Genomic DNA, 17,588 nt, shown 5'->3' on the forward strand with positions numbered 1-17,588 from the left:
ACACAGTGAAGGCCAACAAGAGTGTTTCCACTCCCAAAGGAGGCTCCGATCCCTCCCCAAACACCAACCTGGTGGATCTGTCCCACCAGGAGCCTCAGAGGTTCCTGTTCTGTCTTTTGTCAAGTTCTTCAGTCTGTCTCACCGTTCTCACTTTCAGTGGTAATTATAAAAGAATATACAGACACAAGAATCAGTGGTTCACCTGTCCCTTGAGCATAGCTTGTTTTCCTATCAACTTTTACCTGCTTCTAAACAAAGTCTGCTTCATAGTTCCAGGCTTTTCCTCTTTTTCATTTCTTTCTTTTCTTTTTAATTGTGTGTGTGTGTGTGTGTGTGTGTGTGTGTGTGTGTGTGTGTGTGTGTGTGTGTTGGGGAGGGGGTTGTGCAGGTAAGTGCAGTGCTTGTGGAGGCCAGAAGAGGGCATCAGATCCCCTGGTGCTGGAGTTATAGGTATCTATGAGGCAACCAACATGGATGTGGGAACCAAACTTGGATCCTCTGAAAGAGCAGTGTGTGTTCCTAACCACTGAGTCATCTCTCCAGCTCTTCCCCCCCTCTATAGAAAGCTTGACTTTGTCTCTGTGTACACTCCCCGGTCTCTTTCTTTTCAATTGTTGGAAGGGGGTGAGGACAAAACACTGAAGAGAAGAGGTTCCTGGTCTTCAGGCAATCCCACTCCCCATTTAAATGAAGCACACATTAAGTTCTCCAGTCAGTACTCTGGTGATGCCTTGTCTCTGAGGCAGTTCAAAGATCTGAACTCTGTGCCTTCTGTAACACCATGTTACTTACAGAAAGCAGAGATGAGAACCCTGTTCTTTCTGCCCTAAGCAATGGAAGGGGTAGGATGATCAAACATCAAAGTCCAGTGGGTCTCGTGGGTCTGAGAAGGGAAGCACCAAACATACCAGTGATTCTCTTGATAGTTTAATGTTATATTTGCAGCATAAATAAGGCACAGTATATGTCAGGGCGCAGGACGGAGCGGGAAGGCAAGGCTGGGTGATGACTACTAAATGGCATGGGGGAAATAAGAAGGGACGGTTAGGGATGAGCTCAAAGCCCCTGCCTCAGCCCCGCCCCAGGAGATTGTGAGAGCCTGCTCACAGGGGTCATGCTGAACTGGGTGGAGGGAAAAGAGAAAAGACAGTTTTGTAACAAAACAGCCCATAGCACTGTATCCTCCCACCTGTCAGGGTCTACCACTGGAGCCTGGGGAGACCCAGACTGGGTTGAGTTCCTTGAGGATGGAGAGGTATTGCTACATGTCAAAAATATATAGGTGAACAGAGATATATTCATAGATACACATTTCTTTCTTCTCAACAGATACTCTATCAGGATGTAGCAGGCTCCACTGTGGGAGTGGAGGCCAATCTCCCTGCCTGCAAGAGGTGTGTGTCTGTGCACAAGGAGAAACTGGACAACTATGGCTCCTGATGATTTGGTTGTTTGTTTTGAGACAGGGTCTCATTGTGTAGCTTTGAACTCCCTATGTAGACCAGGTTGGCCCTGAACTCACAGAGATCCACCTGCCTTTGCCTCCCAAGTGCTGGGATCAAAGGTGTGCGCCACCGCCCGGCTTTCCTGCTGGTTCTTAATGTAACCAAAAATGCAGAGTGAGAAGCCTGCAAGGAAATATGGGTAAGTCCTGCCCAGAACAATGCAGGAAAAGGCTTTAGAACTAAGACTAGAAGGAAGAGAAGCCTAGAATTTGAGATGAGTGATGTGGTGGTGGCTGTTTTAATGGGAGTGGAGGAAGGGACTGGGGGAAATAAAAAAGTCAATGCTAAGGCAGAGTACACATTTAAAGTAATCCTTGTCATCCCAGAGCTAAGATGCTCCCAGCCTGTCCCCCAGGGACTCATGCATTAGTGTGTACTAGAAGCACAGAGTGCTTCTTAAAGCTCACCTTCAGGGTGTCCAACTCGGGAGGTTGGAATGGCCAAGAGTGTGCACTTCCAGCAAGCTCCAGATGATGGTGCTGCTGACGCTGCTCTTGGACCATGTTCTGAGAACCACTGCCCTGAGGTAAGTCAATTAAACTAGTGCTCACAGCCACTTACCAGCTAAACCCTTACTCTCCAGTAGCTGGGGTATAGGGTAGCCTACCAGGTCCACATTAAAAAACAATAAAAAAAAAAAAAACAAAGAAAACACCTAGTAGCTAAAATAGAAACTGTGCATCTACAAGGACCTAAGCTGCCTTAACCTGCCCTACCCTCACCAGCCCTTGCTCGTTCTGGAGTGGATTTTACCTCACAGTGACAGTGCGGAAGCTGGAAATGTTGGCCAGAGGCGCTGTGCTGTGGGGTCACCACTCTGGTCGGAGGAGGAGGATCTGTCTATGCACATGCATGTGTACTGAGAGAAACAGAATTCGTAAGAAGAATGTCTAGCTGGACTGTAGTGGGGTGGGGTCTTCTAATAGGCCTTCGGGTCCTCGTCTGTCCTGCTCCTCCACACCTCTAACTCTGGACAGACACGTCTAAAGAAAGTGGGAGGAGCTCGTCAACAAAGGCACGTGAGACACGGCAGGAAGACTGGAGTGTAAACAGTCTGAGGGTAACATACTTATTTTTTGTGGATATAACAGACAACATTAATGAAAATGTGATCTGGGGATGGGAAGAAAGTTATGAAAGGGACAAAGTGGGGAGAGCAATCTCAGGAGTTAGCACCTTTACGGAGCCTCTCAGGGAGCCAGAGGAAGAGCGTGTGTGTGTGTGTGTGTGTGTGTGTGTGTGTGTGTGTGTGTGTGTGTGTGTGTGTGTGTGTGTGTGTCTTTTTCGTGGTTCAGGCTGTCAATAGGAAGGTTTCAGTGAAGCACTCCATCTCTCAGGATGATGGTACTGGAGGGCAGGTCCCTGAGGAGATGGACGAAGTGAATCAAGAAAAGGAGTCAAGAGCTACAGAATGGAGAGGGAAGGCAGGCAGCAAGGGGAGGTCCGCCAGCACAGCTCCCTTTAGTATGTCCGTGCTTACAGCATGGACAGGAGTGGAGGAAGGAGGCAGGCAGATTTAGGGTGTTCAACCAATGGAGAAGAAGTAAGGAGCCATGTCTTTTCTAGTTCTCTTGGTGCTGGGAGGCTTCTCAGCCTTCCCAACTCTGAACAAGCTTTGTTATGTGGGAGTGGGACAGCTAGGACACAGCAGGTTGTGATCGCTCAGAAGAGTCCTCAGACATCACATTCTCAGCTCTTTTCTGATAGGTTCTTAAGAAGGGCTCAGTGGACTTATGTAAGACAAAACAGAGTTGGAAAAAGATGAGTTAAAGCCAGAGGACCTATCCATCTCGACCGATGCATAAAATGCCACAGAGAGACACAAGACTGTGAGTCAACAACCCACCAGGACACACTCCAGACCTCTCCTTAATGGAAACCGAAAGTACTGAGATGGCTGAAATGTCTGAGAAAGAATTCAGAGTCTCAGTTTAAAAAAGGATGCATGACTGTATAGACATCTCAAATACACATGAATGAACTAAGGAATTATATACAAAACCTCCAAAGTGAACTAAATAGTGGGTAAGCTGGAGGAGAAAGTCAGAAATGGAGGGAAATTTTAGTGAGGGCATTCAAACATGGAAAAGGAACCAAATAGGAATTAACATGAAAGAAACAATCAAGTAAAAAACCTCACCAGAGCATCACCAAGAGATAAGATCAAGCAGTTTGGGAATGGAGGACAAAGTTGAGACAGTAACACACACACACACACACACACACAAATATATAAATTAACATGAGCAGCATTTCCAAAAAGCTTGGGATATACTTAAAAGATCAAACAAACCTCAGAACCCATGGGGTAGAAGGAGGACCTGAGATAAATTAAAAAGTAATAGTCAAATTATTTAATGAAATTTTAGCACAAAATTTCCTAAACCTCTCGACAGAAATTGATATCCAAATACAAGAAGCATTCAGAACCCCAAATAGCCATGATCAGAGACTCCTCTATGACACATCATAGGATGTCAAGAAGGGTTTATTGACACCCTCTATGATATCTGGTTCTAGTTCAAGATAAGTCTGGAAGGCAAAGTTCAGGGTAGTGACCACTGGCAGCGATAATGTAAGTGATACCCCTGGACTATAAGACAAGTGTCACTGTAATCAGTTGCTCTGCTTTCTTAGAGTAGAACTGGGAACCAACTACAGCGGTGTCGGGGTTGTCCTGCCCCTTGATCTCAGTGCTGCTTCCCTACTGCCGTTCTGACGGTGCCCTGCATCACTAACTTCCTGCTAGGAAAACAAAGACTCAAGAGAAGCAGACATGAGAGTCAGAAAGTGACAAAGAAGCCCCACATACACTAGACATCCACACAGGGCAGACTGTTTGGGTACTTACAAAGTGACACCGATTCGTAACTTTAAAAACCCTCAGCTGATGGAGGAAGAAAAATAGCCAAGGGTCTGTGAAGGCTCCTCAGGAGCCATAAACTCTTTCATGCTTTAGTGCAAGGCTGCTAGTGGGAAGTTAAGACAAAAAAAAAAAAAAAAAAAAAAACAAAAAACAAAAAAAAAGATGCCGGGCGGTGATGGCGCACACCTTTAATCCCAGCACTCGGGGACGCAGAGGCAGGTGGGTCTCTGAGTTCAAGTTCAGCCTGGTCTACAGAGTGAGTTCCAGGACAGCCAGGGCTACACAGAGAAATCCCGACTTGAAAAGCCATTAAAAAAAGAAAAAAGAAAGAAAGAAAAGAAACAAAATTTATAAACAGGAAAAAAAAAAAAAAAAAAAAAACCCAAAAAACCAGGAAGCAGCCACCTGAATAAGTCCTGAGCACAAACTATGGCTGTGAAGTTCTGAAGCCAAGTGAAATCCGTGGAGATGGTGGCCTGCCCTGACCGTCTGGTGACATCTGCTAGCCTTGTCACCTCAGGGGCCGTTCCTGGTGGTAGAAGGGGAGGGAAAACTGACATAAACATGTCACAGGATGGGCTCACTAGTCTAAACTGAAGAGATAATCATATAAGACAGAACATTTTCTCATTCCTCCATGACAACGAGTTTTGGAAGATAAAAAAGAATGCAAGCAGTTATTCTGTACATTTAAGATCGAGGCAGAAAGAAGACTCCCGGCTTGAGCAGATGGCAGAAGGTGGCTCTGGGACAACTGGGACGGCTCTCTACTCAGAGCTATTAAAGCTGACCTATCTATCCACAGGCCTCTGGCTCTGGAAGAGACGAGGAAGAGGAGGGGTGTATTTCTTTCCCTGTATCCCACCAAATAAGGGTAGCCAACAGCCACGGTCAGCAATCTCCCAGACAAACAGGCCATATCCTGAGCGCTTTGTTGAGTGTACACATTTTCCTCTTCTCTCTCCACTCACTCATACTCAAAAGCCACTCAGGACCTTGACCACAATGTTTCAGAGCCCTGGAGCCTGTGCCTTGGACAAGCACTATATTTGCGGGGCACAGAACAACAACAACAACAAAAACGAGTTCAAAGAAATTTCAGACTAGAGACACCTAGTGTCGAGGCTAGGAACCTGGTGAGAGAAAGCAGGTGGAGATTCTGAGAAGGGTAACTGACACCGGTGGGAGACACACCTCAGAGGAGAAGGGGGCTGAGAGCTGTAGGAGGAACGCGGAACAAGAGAACCTCCAGGGGGCTGATCTAAAGCAGTTATGGTGGGAAAGGCAGTGATGTGGAGAGGGGAACAAAGTGGAGAGGAGGGGGCACACAGACGACCAAAGATGACAATACGTAGACTTCAGCCAGTAAACTATTGTAAAACACCAGAGAATTAGTTAATCCAGTAACCTGATGGAACAAGTTTTAAACTACACTGTTCCTGTCTGCCCTGATGATTAGAACTGGAGGGTAGGGAAGGAGACAGGGAAGCCCAGTTAGACCCCAGGCTCTCTCCCTTTGCATTGCCACTAACAATAAGGCCACAAGATGAGGTTCCCAAGCCATAGTGGGGTGGTCAGAAAGACCCCACCACTAGACTAAGGAAGTCAAGAGACAAAATGAGGTACCCAATAGATGTGGAAATGAAAATGATTCCAACTCTCAGAGTTTTGCTTTTTTTGTTTGTTTGCTTTTGGTAGCAGATGGGAATAAGAAATAAAGCACAGGGAAGAGGTGGAAAATACTGCTACTTCATACATCAAAGGTATTACATTCTCAGTAAGTGAATGTTTTCACTGCAATTAGGAAGAGGGGGAAGAGATAAATAAGCAGCTCTTGGGAGACAAAGTCCTGAGTGCATGGGGTGGCTGGGGTTGAGACAGCAAGTAATACGCCATCAAATCTAGTCTCCCTCTATCTGGCAGGAAGTGGCATGCTAGTAAGGAATAAGAAGATAACAGCCACAGCTCAACTGGGAGGAGAGGACACTGAAAAACCCCAAACCTACAAGTGCAAGGGTTAGTGTTAAGAGACAGGTACACATGCATCAGGGCCAGGGTTGACTGCTCGGACCATACGGAAAGGCCTTTGGCTGTAGGTACATAAGAAACCCCACTCTTGGGGGACGATCTATGTGGCTTTGGGGCCAGAAGCCCCTAGCACAGGTGTCAAGCGTACATGATCATGTGGCTAAAGAGAAAAGCCCCACATCTGTCCATACTCACAACACACAATTTCCTCCTCTCCCATACTGCCACATCCAAGGCAGATGGGAGGGGTAAGTTGATCTCTCTCTTGGCTCAGGCGGGCGAGCTCTGGCTGGGGATCTCTCCATCATGGGAGGCATCATCTGCCCGCAGACTGCGACTGTGGGGTCATGATCACATGTGACTGTATGGGCATGCTCAGTTCTGTCCTTTGGCTGGCCATCTGTGTGAGGACCGAGGTGGCCACAGCTTCAGCTGCAGATCGAACACTGAGGCCATTGCTGGGGGCTGTTGCAGAACTGTGCTGAATCACTGGGGCTGGAGAACCCGTTGGCTCTGAGCTTTCCTTGGGACTCTCTGTCAGGAAGGAGGGCAAACAGGAGAGAGCAAGTGGTCAGAACACAGCACAAAATGCCAGAAAGGACCATCTTTTGTCATAATTACAAATACAAAAGGCAGAGCCAGGCGGATCTCTGTGAGTTCGAGGCCAGCCTGGTCTACAGAGCAAGATCCAAGAAAGGTGCAAAGCTACACAGAGAAACCCTGTCTCGAAAAACAAAAAAACCAAAAAAAAAAAAAAAAAAAAAAGAAAAAAGAAAATGAATCTTATATTTCTTCTTGGAGAATCCTGACCTCAAGTCATGAATGACTCGGAGAACAAGAAGACACAAGAAGCAAGAACTGAGCCGGACACAGCATCACATTTAATATGCTCCGATAGAGGAGGTTCCTGTGTTTTCATTCCTAGGTGGGTAAAAGCTCCTTTCTAAAGCCTGTCCTCCATCTATTACCACAGTGAAAGCCACCTGTTTCCTCCAAGAAAAACTTTTAAAGGGATGTGGATTCACTGGCTACAGAAATCAACAAATCGGGGTTGGGAATTTAGCTTAGTGGTAGAGCGCTTGCCTAGCAAGCACAAGGCCCGGGATTCGGTCCTCAGCTAAAAAAAAAAAAAAAAAAAAAAAAAAATCAACAAATCACAGGGTTTCTCTGTGTATCCCTTGCTGTCCTGGAAATTGCTCTGTAGACTAGGCTGGCTTCAAACTAGGAGATTCGCCAGCTTCTGCCTCCTGAGTGCTGGGATTAAAGGTGTACACCCCCACTGTCAGATTAACAAATCACTTTTGGTGAAGAGAAGCTAAAGGTATTCTGAATTATCTAAAATTATCTTTGAACTTGTTCTGTTTATAGAAGAAAATGAATCTCTCTTCCATTACTTTTTAAAATTTTACATTTATTTTGTGTATATACATGTTTGTTATGAGTATGCTCACACACATGCCAAAGCACACATGTGGAGGTCAAAGGACACTGTCAGGAGTCTGTTCTCCTCCACCACGTGGGTCCCTGAGATCAGACTCAGGTCATCAGGCATCGAGTGCCTTCACCTGCTGAGCCACCTCACCAGCCGCAAAAGCAATTTAAAATAGCTTCCTTAATCTGCTCTCATTAATTCTCAAAGGCATTAAATCATTTCATTTTAAAAAATGTTCCTCTAGCATGTAGTTGGCACCACATCTAAGGCTGCTAAATACCAATTTACAATCAAATGATGCTATAAACAGCCAAGATTAAGTTAACAGGTAAAGTACAAGAAGTCTGTCAGAGTCTCCTATCAATTAGCTACACACTGGTGATGTTTTATTATGGACTATACCATTCCATCTAAAGTGGCAGTGTACATAATATCTGAGCTGCATGCAGAGGTATGATAACTAGTCAAAGAGTTTTATTAAATGCTAGTTTAATATTTTAATAATTAAATTATTAAGTGCCGGGCGGTGGTGGCGCACGCCTTTAATCCCAGCACTCGGGAGGCAGAGCCAGGCGGATCTCTGTGAGTTCGAGGCCAGCCTGGTCTCCAAAGCGAGTTCCAGGAAAGGCGCAAAGCTACACAGAGAAACCCTGTCTCGAAAAACAAACAAACAAACAAACAAACAAACAAACACCCCATTAAATTATTAAATCTCTATAGCTGACTAAACAGATATATGAAATTACAGAAAATTTCCATTTTTTTTTTTTTTTTTTTTTTTTTAGTGACATTGTCTCTTGTAGCTCAAGATGGCCTCAAACTCTCAGTCTTGCCTCTGCCTCTAGAGCTCTAATTATAGTTGTGTACCAGCATGTCTGGGTTTGGTGTCTCTGACTTCTTGACGAATGCCTGAGTCATTGTTCCAATGGATTCAAGGGGATTCAAATACCGCTTCTGTAAACACTTCCTTGCCACCCCCAGGAAACTGTCTTGTCTTCAGAGCTTTCAGAGCACACATTCATTTATTTATCAGGCATTTACTGAGCATCTTCCGCATGTGAGGGCAATGGAGTGAGTATACAGCAGAAGCTCCAAATCTAGGAGCCCATTTACTGGGATATCTGTCCTTATCTCATTCATAGGTTCACAGTGACTCAATGAGTCTCTGAGAGGTAAGGACGATGCCTTATCTTATGTTAAGTACCTATATAATGTGGATGCCACAAAGTAATAATTAAACACATTTTTGTTGTAATAAATAAGTAGTTTAGTGGACTAACTGCCAGTCAGAGTTACTACAGGGATTGTGTAGAAAACTACGTATTGACTGCCTACAGAAGAACACTCAGTCTTTATCCTTGTTAGCCCATGAAGAGGATCTGAAACAGCTGATCTAGGTAGTCAGCCTGGGCACCCCTGATGTCCCTAGTAGAGGATCAGATCTTTCATGTTGCACTTTCACTGTTTGCAATATAAAAGCTGAAGCCCTTGTTATCACCAAGACTGAATGTGAAATGCTCCTAATATTTCTCCATCTCATTCCAATGACGTTGTACCCATCCAGCCACACCAGCCTCTTTGTCTGTATTCAAATCTGTCTGACAGGCTGGCCTTGAACTTGCAGCAGTAGTATTCCCACCTCTGCCTCCTGAGTACTGGGACGACAGGTGTGGACCGCAATGCCTGACCCTTCCATCCCATCTTTCTTTGTGTTTTTGAGACACGGTCTCTCACTGTGTAGCTCTTGTCTCAGCTTCCTCGGTGGTGGGATCACATTCTTGTAGCACCATTTCCAGCTATATTATTATTGTTGTTATTATTTTAAGATGCCGGGTATGGTGGTGCACGCTTTTAATCCCAGCACTTTTGAGGCAGAGGCAGGCAGGTCTCTCTGTGAGTTCAAGGGCAGCCTGGTCTACATAGCATTTTCAAGGGCAACCAGAGATACACATACATCCATAAACCATGTATATGCTTGGTGTCTGAGGCATCCAAAAGAAGGCATCAGATCAAATGGAACTGGAGTTACAAGCAGTTATGAGCTGCCACACTGAGTGTTGGAAACTGAACCCAGGTCTTCAGCAAGGGCAGAAAATGCTCTTACCCACTGAGCAATCTCTCTAGTCCCCAGCTGTATTATTTTTTGGTTTACATTTACTATATACCACATAATTTACTTCTTTTACTTGTCTTACCTACTAAATATAAGTTTTTCAAGGACAGGATCTAACCTGATCGGTTTGGTTCCAGTTATTCCCAGTATGTGCCTGGCACAGAACAGGAACTTAGTCAGTACCTGCTTAATAAATCAATGCACCCTGGAGTACATAATAAAATTTAAATAAATAATTCAATAAAGATTCTTAAAATTTTTCTCAGAATGCGTTTCTGAAATGATAAAGACAATCAGTGGAAAAACTATTTGCTATATCCACCATTTCTAAGCATTTATTTAATCTATAAAGGAAAATTAGCAATTTTTAGTTTTTATTATCTATAACAAACTATTCATTGTAATATTTACTTTATAATAGCGCTAATGCTGAACATAATTCTGTGGGTATTTTTGATTACAAACTGAAACCATGATCATTATAAAGATGAAATCTGCCCTAAGTCCCTATTCTTCAATTCCTAGGCACTGTCAGCTGTTCATCTTTTCTCCAGGCCAAGACTATCTTTGGGACCAGAAGACCTCTACCGCTTTCCTACTGTGTGTGACTTCTGGTAAATGATCTGAGTTTTCTCCCTTACAAAGGGAATGGCTGCTTCTAGGGAGAACTGTGAGGTTGGTCGAGTGCTTAGATAAAACAGGCCCAGGAAATACTGCTACTCCTTCTCTCCAACTATTATAGGTGATTATGATAACTCTGCATTACTGTCAAAGTTTTATTTTTTTTTATTTGTTTATCTGAAAGAAAGTTTCATGTAGCTCAGGCTTGCCTCAAACTTTGGCTAAATTGAGGACCTTGAACTGATCCTCCTGCTTGCTAAGATTATAGATAAGGAAAAAAATTTTTTACTTATGTATTTATTTCTTGGTAGGACTGATATGCCACAAAGAATGGCATTCTAAGCAGCCAAGACACTCAGTTCCTGTGGTTATGAACGGACTGGTTTTGCTTAGGCTGTGAACCACTCACCTAGGTAGCCTTGTGTCTTTTTCTGCAGTGCAGTGACAGGACAGTCTTTATGAGCTAACAGGAGCTGCTTCAGCTGAGCCACCTCATTCCGTAGTAATGTGACTTCATTCTGAAGGGGGAAGGAAGAAAAGAATATTAAAAATATTCATCTTCTAGTCTTAAACTCCTAAAACATTACAGCAAACATTTATATGGACTTCCTAGATTTTTTTTTGGTGTCTACAACAAACCATTTATTGTAATATTAACTTTAGAACTGTTCTTCTGTTGAGCATAATGTTGTGACTATCCTAATAGTGTGAGGGCAGAATGTTGTCTAGATTTTCTTCCCCAAATTGGGACGTGATCTGGCAAGTCTTCAGAGAGCTCAGGGCCAGGATAGTCATGAAGTCAATGACAGAAACTGTCTACAATGAAAAGTAAGGACTCCTAACAGGAAAAGACAAATGACTGCTATATGGGATAAATCTGGCTATCCTCAAACTAATATTGTAAGGTTATCTGACCAAGAAGAAAGTATGCTTCTGGAAATCTGTCTGTTTTGACAATGTCTCTCTTTGTAACCTTGGCTGGCCTAGAATAACCTATGTAGACCAGGCTGGTTTGGAACTCACAGAGAAACTCTGTCTTGAGGGAAGGGGGAACCCACTACGGTGATATTTTATTTGTACTGAAATGTGATTTTTTTTTTTTTTTTGGTTTTTCGAGACAGGGTTTCTCTGTGTAGCTTTGCGCCTTTCCTGGGACTCACTTGGTAGCCCAGGCTGGCCTTGAACTCACAGAGATCCATCTGGCTCTGCCTTCCGAGTGCTGGGATTAAAGGCGTGCGCCACCACCGCCCGGCCAAAATGTGATTTTAATTGTATGTTAATAAATAAAGTTGCCTGGGAGTCAGAGCTAATAGCAAGCCATAGCAGAAGCCAGGTGGTAGTGGCACACACCTTTAATCCAGATCACATGACAGACAGATCTCCGTGTGTTCAAGGATACAGCCAGCATGGAGACACATGCCTTTAATCTCAATACCAACCATAGAAGACCTGGAGGTCTGTATAGACAGGCAGTGAGGAGGTCTCATTGGTTTACAACCAATGAGAAGGCAGAACAGAAAGTCAATAAAAAGACAGATACACAGGAAGTAGGTCTCTTTCTGAGGGGAAGGACGGCAGGGGCGGTGAAGGGTAAGAAAGGCAGTTTTAAGTCTCAGCTCTTAGCTATTGCTCTGACCTTTTAGGCTTTTAACTCTGTATTTGGCTCTGTGTTTCTTATTTAATAAGACATTTACATCTACAACCGCCCTCCCCAAAAAACAAAACAAAACACACAACCCAAACCAAAAAAAAAAAAAAAAAACCAAAAAAACCCCCCACTATATACATGTATAAAATTGTCAAAGCATAAACATAAGGTATTCTTTTTTAAACACAGTTTACTTTGTGTGTATGTGTGTAGACATGTGCATATCATAGAGTGTATATGTGTGTGTGTCAGAGGACAAGCAGTGGGATCTGAAAATCACATTCAAGTCATCAGACCTGGTGATAAGCACTTTACCATTGAGGTATCCCACTGACCCCTTCTTAAATTTATTTTATTTAATGTGTATATGTATATGGGTGGGCATGTGTGAAGATCAAAGGACAACTTTTGGGGGTAGACTCTCTCATTTTACTGTGTGGGTCCCAAGGGTAGAACTTGGGTTGTCAGGCTTGGTGGCAGGCAGTGACATTATCTACTGAGCCATCTCACTGGCCCATAAAAGATACTTTTAAAAACAGAACCAAAGAAGGGAAAATAATAAGAGAATGCTTGGACTATAATTATTCTGTTTGTGTTCAAGTTTTTTTATTTTATTTTATTTTATTAACTAACCTATTGTGGTGTTTTGAATAAAAATGGACCCCACAGGCCCATAGGGAGTGGCATCATTAGAAGGTGTGGTCTCGTTGGAGGAAGTACTTCCGTGGGGCTGGGCTTTGAGGTTCAGAAGCTCAAGCCAGGCCCAGTGGCTCACTCTCTTCCTCCTGCCTGCCAATCCAGATGCAGAACTCTCGGCTCCTTCTCAGCACCATGTCTGCCTGGGTGCTGCCACGCTTCCCACCATGACAATAATAGGCTAAATCTCTGAAACCTATAAGCCAGCCCCAATTAAATGTTTTCCTTTATGAGTTGCTGTGGTCATGGTGTCTCTTCACAGCAACAGAAATGCTAAGACACCTACAATAGCTGAAGTAAATACATTTCTCATTAGGTAGTCTCTAAGTCCAGTCAGGTTCTACTTAAGATAGAGAACACAACATGGGGTGCTTAACCTGACTTCCTTCATCCAGACGGGTCTGTCTCCACTCCTGCCTTCTGACTGCTGAGCGTTTTGTCTGGGTCTCTGAATGACTTGTGCTAGGGGAAGATCTGGAAGGAGACAGTCTCATCTCAATTGCTAGGAGAAGGGTTTCAATCCTGACGGTTATGGGGCTCTGTACAGTTCCCACCACACTTCCAGATCTAACCTAATTAGTAACACCCATCCCCTGTTCTGCTGCTGCACTGTCTCCAGATTCTACAGTCCTAACAGTCACCCACTCACACTCAGCTGAATGTTCTGAGAAGTAAGTTCTTCTGCCTTCTTTTCCAGGGAGGACACCCACAGCTTCCGCTTTTGGCGGCATCGGGAGGCTGCAGCTCGGTTTCGCTCTAAAAATCGCTGCCGTCGCTCATCTGGATCTTCATCTACTGTACGCCGCCGCCGTCCCCCAGTGCTAGGGGTGGGCTGGGCTGGAGAGACCTGTTGCCCAGAAAAGAAGAAGAATACTTTTTTCTTTTCCTTTTTCTGGTCTGTCTTTGAACAGCTCAGGTAGACCCTGAATTTTGGTCTTTCTGTTTAGGCATCCAGAGTGTTGGGATTCACAGGCACCAATTTCTAACTCGTCACTTGGCAGAGCAGAGAAGTACTTGATGGGAAAATAATTTTTTCTTTCCAAATCAAAGCTGAGTTAGGTAGATTAGTAAGGTCTGGTAGCCACACCAAGTCTCATCACTGTGTCTCCTAGCTTCCTGTCCTGCCTTTCATCTCCCAGTCCTCTCAGTACACATACAGAAAAGTCACAGTTCTTATGGAAACTGACTGTTTCTGAGACAGACATGAAACTAGGATCACTTAGGAGTTTGTTTGGCTTTGTTTCCTTCTTTGGGGTCTGGGACTGAACCTAGGGTTTGAGCTGCAAAGCTCCTCCTCCTTTGTTGGCTGACACAGGGCCTTGCACAGTCCATGCTGGCCTCCGCTCACTACGGAGCCCTGGAAAACCTTAAACTCCTGCTCCTCCTGGCTCTATCCCCAAATGCTGGAACTCTTGAGATTACGCTAAACAGCCTGGATGACAGTGCTGTGCCACGAGGCCCACTTACTCTCTCTCCCCTCCCTCTTTCCCTTCTTTCCTTTTTCAACACAGCATCTTTTTTTGTTTTTGTTTTTTGAGACAGGGTTTCTCTGTGTAGCCTTGGCTGTCTTTGGAACTCGCTCTGTAGACCAGGCTGGCCTCGAACTCACAGAGATCCACCTGCTTCTTTCTCCCAAGTGCTGGGATTAAAGGTGTGTGCTGCTGCCACAGCCACCACCACCACCACCACCACCACCACCACCACCACCACCACCACCAACTGCCACCACCACCACTGGGTGGTCTTTGGTTTTTAAGCTCCCAGTGAAACCCTTTGCAGGAAAGCACTGTGGATTATCTTTCCACTCTATAGTTGACACACATACAGAGAAGGTACATCGACTTCATGCCAAAAGTAAGTTCTTTTTTAAAGTTAAAAATCATACTGTTATTATCACATGTGTGTATGCCATGGTGTCTGTAGAGGTCCGAGTACAAGTTCAAGTAGAGTCAGTTCTCTCCTTTCACCTTCATGGGAGTTCAGAAGATAGAACTCAGGTTTAGCCTTGGTGGTAAGCATCTCTAGTCACTGATCCATCTTGCTATCCCCAAACTAATTTTTAGTTTGAATACCTATATTAGTATTTTTCCAGTGCTAGTAATCACCTGCATAAAGATAAGCTGGAGCGACAACAAGAAGAAAGGCGCACGCCTTTAATCCCAGCACCTGGGAGGCAGAGGCAGGAGGATCTCTGTGAGTTCAAGGCCAGCCTGGTCTACAGAGTGAGTTTTAGGACTCAGTTACATAGTGAGACCCTGTTTCAAAAAACCAAAAACCAACAAAAGGAAATCTACTTTAGGCTCTACTGAATTATGTTCTCCAGTAATATCAGTAATTAAGACAAGATCCAAGACTGCTTGGATCCTAGTACCAAGGAGAGCCTTTTTTTTTTTTTTTTTTTTCAAGAAACCCAGCTGGGTTTAATCTCAGCGATCAGGAGGCTGAGGCAGGTCAGGCAGTGGGTTAGCACACCTTTAATCCCAGCACTTAGGAGGTCGAGGCTGAGGGTAGCCTGGTCTACAAAGTGATTTCCAGGACGGCCAGGGAAGCACAGAGAAATCTTGTCTTAGATATAAAAAAGGAGAGAAGAGAACTCAGCAGTGACTGACAAGAAGCCACATCCTTTCTCCAAGAGGAAAAGTCTAGCTCAGGTAAGGGTTACTACTTTATCTCCAGGGCTGGCTGGCTTTGGGGAGTGAGGGGTCAGAATGGTGGGAAGCCTTAGCTTTTAAGAAGAAAACACAAATGAAAGCTCGTGTTGTTGGCCAAGGTTTAAGGCAGCATATGGCCATGAAATGTCTGGACATGTGGCAGTACTGATGAAGCAGGTGGTGACATCAGTAAAAGAGAGACTGGGCAATGAATGCAACTCTAGAAACCAATCCCAGGTCATTGTCACCTGTCCAGTGCAGACAATTATGAAAACTAAAGCTATTCAGTTCCTAAAGAATTGCATTAAAATGGAGACTTCTTTGAGAAGACATCGGGCAACTAAATGGCACCTTCTCTTGACTTTTAAATTTTTTTTAAATTTTCATTTCTTTGTGATAAAAAGGGACTATTGGATTGGTAATGAGGTTTTCTTACTTTTAATGAACTATATTTTACTACTATAACATCATATTGTATTAATATATTTTTATAATATGCTTTGTGTTATAAAATCTAGTCAGGCAACTGATAACATTTTTTGTTAAGACTTAACAGTCTTGCAAGAGATACAGAAGTCTCCTTTGTTTAGTGCATGATGTGGCTTTAATGCAAGTCTCCATCAGCTCAGAATCTACATTAAGCTATCATTCATATATGGGAAAAAATTCTTGGCAACAGCTCTGCATAATTCATGCTGCTTTTATGTCTAATACAAAGGTAGATAAAAAATAGTTTGTTTCACTACAGTCAACCTACCAAAAACATCCAAGGTAGCAGGATATCCAGAAAGTTAAATTTATTCTTCTCTCAGTTCATGCTTCTTGAAAGACAGATACAACATAAAGAATAAGGGCAACACATCTCTTCTCCCATCCAAGGGCACAACTGACCTGTGGCTGGGCAGGGGATGGGGTATCAGGGTGCTGGATGAGGATCTGGTTCTGCTCTGGACGGGCTGTCACCATGGTGCTGGCAGTACCCACCACCATTCCGCAACCTCCATTGACTGAAGAGACTTGGTGGGTCAGAGTGGCTTTTAGTCTCTGTGTGGAAAGATTGTTTAAGGGTGAGATTCTATCAAGGATAGAAAGGATGAACTTGTATTTTATTACTGACCTTATACTTAAAATTCTCACTCTCATTCTCTCTTAACAGAGGAACTAAAAGACAATGACAGGGAGAGAAAGTGCGCACCTGGCTGCTTGAGGAGCCTGCTCTGTCCCCTGGCTACCATCCTGGGCACAGCTGGGGATGGGGCTTGTGGAAGCAATAGGACCCCGAGGAAAGCTCTCTCTTGGAACCTGGCCAGATGCTGGTTACACAGCTACTCACTTGGCCAGCTCCCCTGCCCACTCGTCCCCTCCATCTGTCACCCTGGAACTGAAATGACAAGTGTTCCATTCCAAACAATCTGTGCTGCTCCGTCCTGGGCCATGACCTGTGCCAAGCTGCATGGGTGGGGACAGGAGACTTAGGAATCGGGGTCTTTTCTTTTCCCAGCCCCACAGCAGGACGTCTTTAGGTATGCAGTTTCAGAAGGCTCCTTTGCTCAGTTCACTTGAAAAACCCAGACTGACACTTCTTTTAGAAGGCCAACATTGCTCTGGGCTGGGATATACTCACCATCTTGGCTTCTGATGGCATAGGGTGACCAGATGGAGAAATGGAGCCACTACTGTTAACTGGTGGGCCAGGTATACCAGGAATGTTGGGCACCATGGACACAGGTCTGGCCAGCTAAATCAAGAGAAGGAGACATGGTAGTATTGGTTTTCCCCAAATGAAGTGTTTTTGAGATTGGCATGTCAGGGTCTGTCCTATGTAATCTGCTCACAGGATATGCAGGAACAGCCTGGGAAATACGTTCCCTAAGGAGTGTAACAGAGTAAAGAGTCTCATTCTTTAGTGTGGAGACATTTTCTGTGGGAAAGGCTGAGGGTATATCTTCAGGAAAGTGGTGAGCAATGCTGGAGAAACTATGCGCCAAGTGAAATCAGCCAATCAGCATGTTGACCAGATTAACTCCT

At 44.3% G+C, this 17,588-nt stretch overlaps 1 protein-coding gene across 10 annotated transcripts in view; it reads right to left on the reverse strand.

Moving 5' to 3' along the window:
* Nucleotides 1-911: 911 nt before the first annotated feature.
* Nucleotides 912-17,588, reverse strand: part of LOC102906308 (cyclic AMP-dependent transcription factor ATF-7) — a 101,546-nt gene continuing 84,869 nt past the window's right edge. For 6 of the 10 annotated variants that reach the window (XM_006981819.4, XM_006981820.4, XM_006981821.4 and 3 more), the window contains exons 8-12: nucleotides 17,185-17,298; nucleotides 16,452-16,604; nucleotides 13,559-13,756; nucleotides 10,975-11,083; nucleotides 912-6,933 (exon numbers count right to left, since the gene is read on the reverse strand). In XM_006981819.4, coding sequence (XP_006981881.1) covers nucleotides 6,716-6,933; nucleotides 10,975-11,083; nucleotides 13,559-13,756; nucleotides 16,452-16,604; nucleotides 17,185-17,298 — 792 coding nt within the window. In that variant the 3' untranslated portion in view covers nucleotides 912-6,715. The remainder of the gene's footprint in view (nucleotides 6,934-10,974; nucleotides 11,084-13,558; nucleotides 13,757-16,451; nucleotides 16,605-17,184; nucleotides 17,299-17,588) is intronic. The other 4 variants (XR_013046601.1, XR_013046599.1, XR_013046600.1 and 1 more) reach the window with 3 other exon arrangements.

The sequence above is a fragment of the Peromyscus maniculatus genome, chromosome 20 (genome assembly GCF_049852395.1).
Source record: "Peromyscus maniculatus bairdii isolate BWxNUB_F1_BW_parent chromosome 20, HU_Pman_BW_mat_3.1, whole genome shotgun sequence".
NCBI lineage: Eukaryota > Metazoa > Chordata > Mammalia > Rodentia > Cricetidae > Peromyscus > Peromyscus maniculatus.